The following is a 12,337-nucleotide window of genomic DNA, read 5'->3' as shown; positions in this document are numbered from 1 at the left end:
CTCCAGCGCGGGCAAACTTGTGAGGACAAGCGATCACGATTATTGATGGACATTATTTATTGTTTTACTCATAATGTATATCAAAATATTGCATTAATTAATTGAATTCCACTCAAAGACTTTATACAATAGCGTCTTATTTATTTTGTTGTCACATTTACAACACACTTCACGGGAAACATCGAAATTGATATAACACAATTTGTACAGTATGGAAAAACACAAAGTTAATCTTTAAATATTTATCATTTCATAGTTATCTTTCATACACTTTCAACAACAACATGCAACATTTTGGAGTTCAAACATGACCGCGCAACATGTTTGATGAACAATTGAAACTATTTTGCATCGTATATCGAGCGTACAGCTAATCTCTTGCAGGTCACAACATACAGATTCTTGCCTACTGTATAACAAAAACGAAAACTTGGGGTAGTGGAATGTTTTCTTCAAACCCTAAGGGACATTGTTTGTTTCATTTTACTAAATTCAGCGCTCTCAGAGGAGTATTAGCTTTTTATTATAAATACAGGTAATCATGACTATGCGCATTTTCAATCCTGATTCCTGTCGATTTTATTTAGCTCACCAGGAAAGTCCATCTGAAAATGAGGTTGACGTACTCTTCTGACACAACAGTTTCCTTGAAACATTGTAAATTTTAAAGTCAGTAACCGATTATGTTTGTGTGTATGTGTAATATTATTCTGAACCACGTTACAGTTCCAGTCATGCTTTTTTTTTTTAGTCAGCCATCCAGACTGTTGAAAAGACACTTTCCGAAGCCTGCGGTCATCATAAAGATGTATAACACAGGGTTACAAATGACTTACAATTCATTCAAAGGTTACAACCAGTGCTTCACCAATGACCAATGAATGAAGAAATGTGTTCAAGGTTACAACCTGGTTTGAGGACCAACTCGCACCAATCATTTAAGAATGAAGGCTGCTTGAAACGATGACATCAGACGCACAAACAGCAAGGGGGAAGTGGACAGACGGAGCAATGGCAAGAGATTGCTTGCAAGCAAAGTGTGGGATGGAGTTTAAAAGATAGGAATGTAGTTGTCAATCTTGGCACGGTGCCGCTGGGCAATGCACTCTGCAATCCAGACGATGTTCCTGCACTCCTGCTCCTTCAGTTTGACGTAAGCGTAGAAAACACTAAAATGGAACTGGTTAAGGAAAGCCAGTTTGTTCAGCTTCACCTGCAGGGAAAAAGAAAAGGAGGAGACGTTAGCATGGAAAAAAATCCAAATATGACACAGTCATTTTTGATCACTGGAAGGAAGAGTAGAGTTCAGTCCATTTCTCAAAGAGATGCTATTGATTGGCTTTTAAATGTGTTTGTAACACACATAGCTATTTTTGAAATCATGGAGGGCAAAAACTGTCCAATAGAGAGATTGGGAATTAAATTGAAAAAAAGAAAAAATAATAATAACAATAAGCCCCTCCCCAATTTGTTTTAAAAGTTAAAGATAACTTGCAAGTTTGGTATTTTAGCCAGAAACCTGAAGTCTAATCAGCATTTTGCGGACCTCATAAAATGATAAGGCGTCACTAGGAGGCGCCAAAACAAGGGTAAAATCCAGCCATCCACCTATCTACTTAATTGTCCTCACAAGGGTCGTGGACATCCTATTGCCTATCCCAGCTGTCTTTTGGACAGCGGTCGGGATACACCCTGAACTGGTTGTCAGGTAATTTCAGGTTCAATTTACCTTAAATTTAAGTCTATTCAAACTAATTATTTCTGCAATAATACCTCTAAATTTCAAGTCAAAAAGAAAGAACAGTTCAAACAAACTACGGTAATATAAAACAAAACAAAAAAATAAACATGAGCAAGTTGAATCGATGGATTTAAAATAAATCAATGTTCCTTCACCGGGCAAAGCGACCGCTTACACACAATCTGTAAATTGTGTTTCCTTAACTTTTAAATCTCTGGATTAGTTGGCATACAGTTCTATATGTATTGTTCTGGTATGTGTACTTTAAATGGTATATGAAACTGAAATTATTCCATTATTAACATAAGTTGAAATAATAGAGTATTAATAGTGGGCAGTATGGACAGAAGTACATTATTTAATGTTAATGTAAAATGCTTTCAGGGGTTACCAACTCCGGTCCTCGTGGGCACCAATTCTGTGCAACCCTTCTCTAAATCAACCTGATTCACATGATGAGCTCATCAGGAAGCTCTGCAGGAGCATGATAATGATCAAGATAATTTGAATCAGGTGCAGCGGAGGAGGGTCATACTGAAAAAATGCTGGATAGGTGCCCACGAGGACCGGAGTTGGTTCAAACCATGACAGCCTCATTTGTTAAGTAAAACTTGAGTAAAACCAAGACGGTTCTTAGGATAAAATTATGTGTATGGCTTTGTTACTTTACTTACACATGACATATTTTCTGTTATTATCGTCAAGTCCAACTAATAAGTGTGACAAGTTGAACATTTTTAAAAAAGGCCATAGCAAGTAGAAAAGTCACAGTGATGTAACAGCCTAACTCAAGTCATCTAATTTTGTGTGCCAATGAGATCTAATCTGACAAGTAAAGATACGCTTAACTCTTTCACTCTTGCAGCATCCCACAGCTTTTAAAAAACAATTGCAGTAGGAATGGTAGCAATAAGATGAAATGACATCCCAGTGGTTCATTACACATCTACACATTCTAGTGCCACTTTTAGGTTGTACAATTTCTCCTCAATTAGCCATCTAGTACTGCAGAAGTATATTGATAATAAGTACTATATATATGTGTTACTATACATTACATTGATTAGTATGTATTATGGACGTTTGGTTATCATTTACCTCTCCGACACGTATTTTTGTACAAGTATCGTGATCTATGGGATATAAAGTCCAAATAGTATTTCTTGGTTGACATGGAAGACAGAATATTTTAACTCATTTCCTAAGTATCTTAGACAGACCTATAAACAAGTAATATAAGCTGTAAGTTTTTTTTTTTTATTTTTAATTTCCTTAAAAAAAAAAAAAATCAGTAGTGAAAGGGTTAAATAATGTGAATCATGTGAGGTTGGATACTACAAATGATTATTTGACCTCACAATGTTGAATTAAAAAGTACAGATTAGGTACAGCATTTTTTTCAGCAGAATTATACTTAACACAAGGCAAACATTAAAAGATCGGTTGGATCTGAAATAAATCAAATCTGACAAATAGGGTGAGCAAAATACATCTCCATTTCAGAAGGGCAGCCATTTTGTCACTTTATATCATTTTCAGTTGACAGCAAGTGGAAAAACGTCCTCTCTGAGATAAGTAAAAACACTGGTGTGTTCCTGATTAATTAGTATTCCACAAATGCAGTATTACTCAGAATACTGTGTATTAGGGCTGCACGATTATGGCCAAAATAATAATCAATTATTTTGGTCAATATTGCAATCACGATTATTAATCAGGATTATTCATTATGTTTGGTCAAACATGTCTATTGTACTTTTTTTTTTTTTTTAAATAAGCAGTATTTACTGTATAAAGGAGGCTTGATTCTTAAAATTAATAATAACAACCTAAACTAAATAAAGTAAAAAAATAATTATGGCCAAAACCTGCTGAGTGTAAACCATTGAAAACAAATGCCTACATAGAACCATGCACATACTACAACAGACCTGTAAGAACACCTACAACAGATTTAAAGTAAAAAACCGTACAAAAGTACCAGATTCACTTGAAGTTAGTGTGGACTTAGCAGTCAAAATGTCATTTTTGGTCATTTCAAACCCAATTTATTCGAAATGTTGCCAATCGGGTTTTCCAAAATTCATGCAAAATTCATCTAATCATGCAGCCCTGCTGTGTATATCGGCTAGTGGGCCACATAGAACATTATTGTAACTTTTTTTTTTTTTTTTACTTGATTTTCCCTTTGGGCAAATCATTTATCAGCAAGCGGCCTGCTCTGCTTTTGGGCGTTTGTTACCTCATGCTCAAAGAAGCGATCCTCCAGTGTTTTGTCGCCTGGGTTGCTGCCAGCACCCTCAAATAGCAGCTTGTATTCCTGCGAAAGACACACAAACGTGTTTGTTTGCGCAGTCAAATACTAATAAACACAACAGAAAATAGAACACTGAACGATTTAGAAAATGGTTGTTTGCATGCCCAACACATTCCAAACAGAATGAAAAGAACTAAATTCAGCAGGTTTAAAGTAAAAAGAAAAGAAAGTTTTAGAACTTACAGGATAGTAATCAGCCACAGCCTTGACCTGCTCATAGTCGTCAGCCCGCGCCAGCTGCGCAAGGCCTTCTGGGTAAAGCTTGCCACAGTGGGGAAAGAGTTTAGCGCGGTCCTCCTTGGAAAGTTCTGTGCCAAATGAGTTGATGGTGATGATGAAGGCTCTTCGATCAGCTTCAAACTGCACCAAACATAGAAAGGTTACAGCGGGCCTAGGAAAAGTGTGGCTAGCCAACATTCTTGGACCAGAGTTATTACTTTAACTGTATACAGTCTTCCCTCTCTACTTTGTGGTTCGGTTATTTGTTTCACAAAAACCAAGACACGATCAGTGCTTCTTGTTGTGTTTCTTGGGTGTGTTCTGAAATACGCACTGAGCAGATTGCTTCACTCACACCATTTGGAAACTGAGAAAGTTGTTCAAATGTGCCATTCGGTTATTTAGAGTGCACCAAGAACTGGAGTATCAAAACCCAGTGCATCAGGCAGTATAAGGAAAGTTAACACAACCGGAAGGTGTTGTGCCTCTAACAGCACATGACGATGACAAAACGTCCTCTTAATAAATGCGGTAAACTAATCATTTTTAGTTCAAAATGGGGGTTTAGAGGATTTCGCCATGTGGTGTGGCTGCACATCCACGACACCGGGTGGCACAACGGTGCTCTCATTGTCAAAAGTCTGGATGGCAGTTAGAAACTTTTTAAACTGCTGTCAACAACATTTATTTATCGAAATCGCATTAATGATTAATGTGAGCTAGGACGAAAATCTGCACGGTTTTAGACCATTTTTTTTAGGTTCAAGTTTAAGATTTTGTTGCTCTATGTTAACGTTCCAGATCAATTTACATTTATTTTTATTTTTTTTAGCATCACACAGTTCAGTTAGTCAAAAATGTTTCTAGTTTAAAGATGGACATTTTTTTTTTATTTCAGGCACTTTGATGCACTTTAAGGTTTTTTTTCTGTTTCAGACTAACATGTAACCTGTATAGATTCTATTAAAAATAAAAGTTTGTTGCAAGTTGATTCATATTGGTTTTTCTTTTGTTAATGTCTAAAAGGATACATTTTTAGGAATACTTTACATAGTATAATTACTTGCAAAAAGTATGAAGTACTGAATCATTAGCTAATTTATCAAACTAACTGATAAATATTTGAAAACAAATTAATCATTCAGATACCATTTTTTATGTTAAAAAATGTCCAAATCCTAGGAATTGATAGCGGTCCAAAATATCAGAGCGGCTATCTTAGCGTTTAATCAAAATAAAACATTTGCTTTTAAGCTCTAAAACTATGATCACCATTTCCTAACACGTTACAAAACAAAACAAAATCATGTTTGTGCATTTTCTGCATTGTAATTTTAAAGTTGTTTTTTTTTCAATAAAGATGGGAATCAAGGCTTTATTGGATCAAATGTTTTGCCTCATCAGCAAAATAACCAATTAATACATCAACAAATTAACTTTCAAAATTATCATTAGTTGCAGCCCTAGTTTCAGATAGCTAACCTTATCCTAAATCCTGTGTCTCATTGTAGGTAGATCCTGGTGGGTTGATTCGTATTTTGCACAGTAATCTTTGTAGAAACTAAAAACAAGATCCTGTAAGTACCAATCTTTTTCTTCTTCATCTTCAATTTTGAAGACGAAGAATAAGATCGGTACGTACTTTCGATGGAAGTACAAGGATTAACACCACTGGTATTTATTCATCCATTTGAATTCTAAAAGTTAAATTTATAAAGTGTAACCAGTGTGTGTGTGTGTGTGTGTGTGTGTGCGTGCGTGGGGGGTGGGGGTGTAATCACTTTATATAGACATAAGTAAAAGTCAATATGTACGTAATTCATAGAAATGCATATATCAATGGATCATGGAACAGCAGCAAAACAAAAAGGAATACTGGATTTTTTATGTGGCCCCCCAATTTAGTAGTTACTCACTTCCAAGATGGGGCACATTGTATCAGCTGTAGTTCCTCCCAGGTTGGAACAGAATTTATAGAAAGCTTCGAGATAAGCCTGAAAAATTAAAAACAGAGACACCCGATTAAATGATTGTCAGGGGTAAAATGCAGTAACAATATCGTTGAATGACTGTATGAAAAGGTTGTGTTGTATTAACTACCACATTTTAGTCTCAACCGTATATCAGAAGTTATCTGCAATTGAAATGCATTTGCTAAAGTGTGCGCAATACTTTCACATTACTTTTTTGATTCACCTGTTGTTGAGACTATTATCTGAAATTGTTTGGTAAATGCCTAATGCAGTAGCTATCTATTTTACCACCAATAAATTTTTTTACCTTGTAAAGTGTGTTACGGATGATTTCTATGTTCATTTCATCCAAGTCCTGCTCAGATATGCAGTCCTGGAAAAATGCAGCTGAAAGCAAAGCAGGACAGAAAGTTAAACATTTCTCATTGTTACAAGCACCTTCTGTTCCTCAAAAAGCAAGATGACAATTTAATGTCCATTGACTCTTGGGAAAGTAGGCAGTTACCAAGAGGCGTGTCCACCAGAATGGCGTTGTACAGCTCAGCTGGGGTCTGAGCAATATTGACTGCCTCCATCTGCTCAAAGCTACCAAGTGGATGACACTTGGGCACCAGCTCAGAGATGGCTCGTTGGTGAAGGGTTCCCGTGATGAGGAGGATGACATTATCAATCATGTAACTGTACCTACCGTCACAACCAGAGACAAGCGGTATCAGTAACGTTTATCCACGCTGAACAGACAAGCAAATCGTTCATCTTTTCATCCCTATTACACTTCAATGATCTCTGGACCTTATCAGATTGTGTAAGTGGTCAAGATAGTGTGCAGTATGGTAGGTATTTACAGGAAATGTAACTGTGTTAAGTCTTTCAACACACGAATGACAATCTTACGTAATGAAATCCATGAAGCTGGCCAGTGGCTCATATGACTGGTTCCTCATGTGGCGAAACTCCACGACCATTTTCTCCTTCAACTTGTCATCAATGACAGACACAGTGAGAGGTGAAGCTTCGTTAGCCAGGAAGCTTCCATAATCTGTGCTCTGCAGGTGAAGTTTCAGGTCTGCAAGGGGAGAAAAAAAAAAAAAAAAACAGACTGAGCCATTTGAAACACATTGTATCTACAGTACCGTTAAGCCTCAATGACTAGTAATTATTCAAAGACGAGCAGCGAATAATGACAACCCTCAGAGTTTACAATACACTGCATAACGAATTTTGAATAAGTATGAATGAATAAGTAAATGCAAATAAGTAACTGATGTCACAATGATTTTCCACAGCACACAATACAAATGTTTGGTGCGATTTTTGCTGGTTAGGTTCCTGAGTAGAAAAAAAAGTTTGTCACTGGAAAAAACGGGTCAGACGAAATGTACTGTATATTCGGCAGTATATCTAGCACATACTGTACGTTGAGGCACTAAAGTATTTGCATTTACGATCAATCGAAGCCAACAAGGTCATCCTCAATCATTGTTGCTGTAGTACGACGTCAACGTTGTACAGTACATACATGTCACATACGTGACTGCAAAGACGCTAGGACGAATGCGATTGGTCGCACTGCAGAAGACAAATGCCACACGAGTAGCATAGATAGATAGTCTCGAAATTGAATGAAACTGGAGAATTCTTAACGTCACCGTCATTGTTGTTAATTTAATCAGCGTCTCCAATATGACATCTAGCATTGGAGCAGTTAGCTTGTGCGGCTAGTGAATAATTAGCATTATGAAGCTTACCTTCGAGTGTCTCACACTGTACAAGGTTCAAATAATCAGCCTGAGAGAGTATTCCAGCTTTAAACCCCCTAACAAGGCCTTCAAGGTAGCCGTTATCGACGTTAAAATAAAGCTCGGAGAAAGGCATCGCGTTTAATACACAGATCAGTCTGCTACAGAAAGGACCGACTGGCTGCTTAGCATTAGCATTAAGCATCAGCTGACAGAACCATGTGACTGTCACCTGATCAGTCGTGACTTCACTTCCACCTTCCTTTGCTTCTGTTTCGTTTTACAAAACGTCCGCTAGATGACGCCAAATCTTATTTCAATTGTTGTGGAAGTACAAATGCGCCACAGCGACCACGTCCAAGCATGTTGTTAAAAAGTACAAAAATAAAGAGAGTATAACCAGTGTTGGGCAAGTTACTTCATAACTGTAATGCATTATTTTGTACTTATTTCTGTCATTCCAAAGTAATCAGTTACACGACAATATTACTGTATTTGAAATGTAATGCATCACTCTACCATTGCATTACCTTTATTATTACTTTCACCACCAGAAATGGAAATATGGATTTGCCATTCTAAATGTAGCTCATTGCGCTCATTACACATCCAGTGAAGGATTGGCTTAAGCATAAAACCAGTACAAATCATTATCAAGACAAGATACACAATCTTTTTTTTTGCATTTCAATCCATTTATAACTTATATTCACAGCATAGTGATGCAATGTTTATGCCGTAGGCAAAAACAGTGCGTGTATTTCACAATTTCAATGTTATTATTCAAATTCAAGTTCAGTCAGCTAAATTAGGTACAGACTTTTCAAAAATAGATGGTTTCAGTGGAGCTAACTTTAGCAGCTAACCAAGAGTACATCATTGTTATTTTGTTTAATGTACTTTTTAAATTTTTAACATGAGTTTTGTATGCTTCATCTTGATACATATTGACCAGGATTATTTATGGACTATTATTAATAGCAAATGTGCAGAGAAAATGAGTGTTAGCTTTCCTTGTCATTATTGCTAGTTGTGACAGGATCTTGCTGACAGAGTTTCCAAATGCTGGTGAAACCACTGTGGGAAGCGACATCATATCTCCTAACAAATCTCCAAACCCAGGGGTAGGGAACTCCGGTTCCTCGAGGGCCATACAGTATCCTGTGTGTTTTCTTTTCACTAACTTCATGTTACTATGGCACTGCTCTAAAAGGTCTGTCAAATTTCCGGTCCTATTTGGCGAAGAGGACAGCTCTTTAGGTTTTGCGCACAAAGTGCGCCTAACGACTATATTCATTCTTCTTCTCTTTCTCTCTGACGAATTGAAAGTAATGGCCTTATGTCCATCTTGTGTATGTATTGTCTATTGCCCTGTCGCCTGCTGCTGCCGCATTCATCTCTGCTGTAGTAGATACCAAGAATATGAAGTAAACATTTTGCCCCCGACATTTCATCTCCAGTCTTGCGGTGTTTTTTTAGCAAATTTTATGGGGGGTTTACTTTAAACTAATTCTCATATAAAATACTTAGACATGCAGTTTCTGGGAAAATGTTCTTGTCCTGAGACCAAAAAAAAAAAAAAAAAGCTTGAAAATTGTTTTGAAAATACTGTCTGGAGTACCCAGCAAAATACCGGGTGTCTCTTGTTACACTTCCCTAAGAACCAAAAGAAATATCAAATGTAGCAGTTGAAATGAAAATCACATTAAAATGTTTTGGATTCATTTGTTTAATTTTGGGAACATTTGTTTTAATAAACATGATATTTCAAATAATAATTCTTATTCATTTAACTTCTGTCCCACAACATGCATGCAACCCTATTACCACAAAATGTTTAGTATTGTAGAAGAAAAAGAAGAAGAACCCAGTGAATGACATTAGCTGGACTTGACATCTCAAGAATGGATGGTGTACAGGTTTTACTTGAATGTCTCACTCTACCTAATGAAGTAAAAATCAAAAAGTGGGGCGGGCCCCCCTGGGGGGACGTGAGACAATACCAGGCGGGGCGCGGATGACCCCATGTCATGTTAAGAGCAGTTGCAATAAAATAAGGTAAAATATGAGCAAGGCTCATAAGAGGAGAACGTTGTTTGAAGGGTTTACAACCCATCCACTCACTCCAGAAATCCCAGAAAGTCCAAAATCTAGCTCCAGCTGTCACATCCGGATCTCCAGGTTAGCATACAATAATGTTACTGAGTATTGTTAGTATATAGTGCAAAATGGTAAAGGCTGCCAATGTATATTTTGCTCAAGGTTCAAATTTTTGTGGAACAAAATTGATGCTTACATGTTTTGTTTTGTTTTTTGAAAAATGATCCAGGGATTAAAAGAAAGAAGGCTGCACAAACCAATCCAAAAGAAAGCAAAATGAACTTGAAGAAAAGTTGAGAAGAGCAGAAAAGTTGAGAGAAGAATACAGGAAATGGCTTCATCATAAAAGAAGCAAGGTTTATCCATCTTCAAGATCCAAAGAAAGATGCTCAGGGCAGCTTTGCACACTACCCTGAGAACACTGTTGTTGCCAACACCAGTAGCTGTATATACAACATTAAAGCAAGTAGCTTCACAGACAATTTATTGCAGAAGTAGTCACTAGGAAAATCCTAAAGAAGTACAAGTCACAGACAACTATAAAAGGAAGGAATACACCGGAACTGGCCCAAGAGTAAAAGAAAAAGGAAATATAATTTGTTGTACGTAATTATGTAAGAAGGATCACTACTGAAAAGAAGCAAATGGTCACAAAACAAAAAAAGAACAGAATTGAGGTTCCTCAATGAGCAAGCAGTCCAGCATTCTAATCACGATACTCACTGTTTTTGCACAATCCAACCCTATTGGGCTATGCACCCAACACTGGCAAATCGTGGAACATGTATGCGCAGACAAACAACGTGAAAATCTTTGCTTCATTGCTATAAAGCTTCATCGGATGCAAAGACAGAAGCCCTCAAGTGTCACATCACAAGCAAGCAAAGTGTGTATGGAGAATGTGAAAAGTGTACCAACAAGAGCTATTCACTCACAGTGCTCATTTTACCTCTGAAAACTGTTGAGTGTCTCGGACTCGCAATACTAGAAAACTATAGGTCCCGACAAAAATGTTTGGAGTGCCAAAAATTGCGCAGTAAAAACACCAAAGTAAGTCAGAGGTTCAAACTGCATGTACAAGATATGAGCAAAAATCTACATCAGACATTGACAAAGGAAAATTTTATTAAAATAGAATGAACTTACATGTAGCATCCGTCATCATCTTCTTCATGTCACAACCGGTCATATAACCGGTACTATATTACAACAGTGCTCGATTGGCATATAATTAGGAGTAGTGCTGGCCACAAGTGTTAACTATCTATTCATTAAAAAAAAAAAAAAATGTTGATAAGAATTCTTGTCACTGGCACACACTAAGTATTTACATGACGAAAATGCTCATCCATGGCAACGAAAAAGTTAAGCAGTGTGTGACGTAAGCAAGTCATGAGACCATCGGGTAAAATTCTTCTCGTAATCCGGCCCAGTGGGTCCATTCCAACAAAAGTGCCTGAGCAGAGATGGCCCATCTAAAAACTCGCAACGGTTGATCGGTGCAAGTTCGCACGGCGGACAGCGTTCGATCTGTCTCTCACTATCCAGCCCCCTCTCCACACCGGAAGAACGGGACCACTGCAACGGCAACTTTTAGTTAAACGTTAGATCCAGGATTTCTGTCTTCAACGAGTATATTTGTACTTCTGATTTAATATATATATTAGTTGAACTTGCCTCCACCCAAAGCTTGGGTTCTGGGAGCAGCCCTCTCGTGAGGGTTTGGACTCTCTCCTACTTAGGAGATGCCTACGATGGGTGAGGCAGAGCAGCAGTCTCCATACTTTCTTTTCCTAACGCCTGTACATTGGGATTCACCCCAGTGGAGGAGAGGGTAGCCACTCTCTGCCTTCGGGTATGATGGGTCCAGAATGTTGTTTGTGCCTTTGCACAAAACAGCGGTTCAAAGTACCCACTGTTTTTGGAGCCCTTGGAAGGTGTGTTGAAGATCGCTTCCTCTCGAAACTCCATGGTTCTGCTGGTGGACTTCACTGCTCACGTGGGCAAGGGCAGTCAGACCTGTAAGGGCGTGATTGGGAGCACCAATCTGAACCCAAGCTGCGTTCTATCATTGGACTTTGTGCTCATTATAGACTGTCAATAATGAACAACAAGTTAATAGAGACAAAGTTTTGCCTATAGAAATGTAGGTGTGGGTCTACGTGACGCAACTAGATTCCATGGGAATGTTTATGGCACATAGCCTTGTCACTAAAGACCGTCACCCGTGTTGCTTCAGGCAAAATGA

General features: G+C 37.7%; 1 protein-coding gene across 1 annotated transcript; it reads right to left on the bottom strand.

Moving 5' to 3' along the window:
- Window positions 1–119: 119 nt before the first annotated feature.
- LOC148425040 (V-type proton ATPase subunit d 1) lies at window positions 120–8,215 on the bottom strand. The gene is made up of 8 exons (XM_088413936.1): window positions 7,999–8,215; window positions 7,145–7,316; window positions 6,756–6,934; window positions 6,558–6,637; window positions 6,194–6,271; window positions 4,242–4,418; window positions 3,984–4,061; window positions 120–1,213 (listed from the first exon to the last, which is right to left on the bottom strand). Exons 1-8 carry the CDS (start codon window positions 8,192–8,194, stop codon window positions 1,052–1,054), a joined length of 1,122 nt encoding a protein of 373 aa, XP_088270062.1. The 5' UTR covers window positions 8,195–8,215; the 3' UTR covers window positions 120–1,051.
- Window positions 8,216–12,337: the final 4,122 nt, after the last annotated feature.

The sequence above is a fragment of the Hippichthys cyanospilos genome, chromosome 4 (genome assembly GCF_059441005.1).
Source record: "Hippichthys cyanospilos isolate Australia breed blue-spotted pipefish chromosome 4, RoL_Hcya_1.0, whole genome shotgun sequence".
NCBI lineage: Eukaryota > Metazoa > Chordata > Actinopteri > Syngnathiformes > Syngnathidae > Hippichthys > Hippichthys cyanospilos.
The sequence above is the reverse complement of the archived record's forward strand: the minus strand, read 5'-3'. Positions and strand labels throughout refer to the sequence as shown.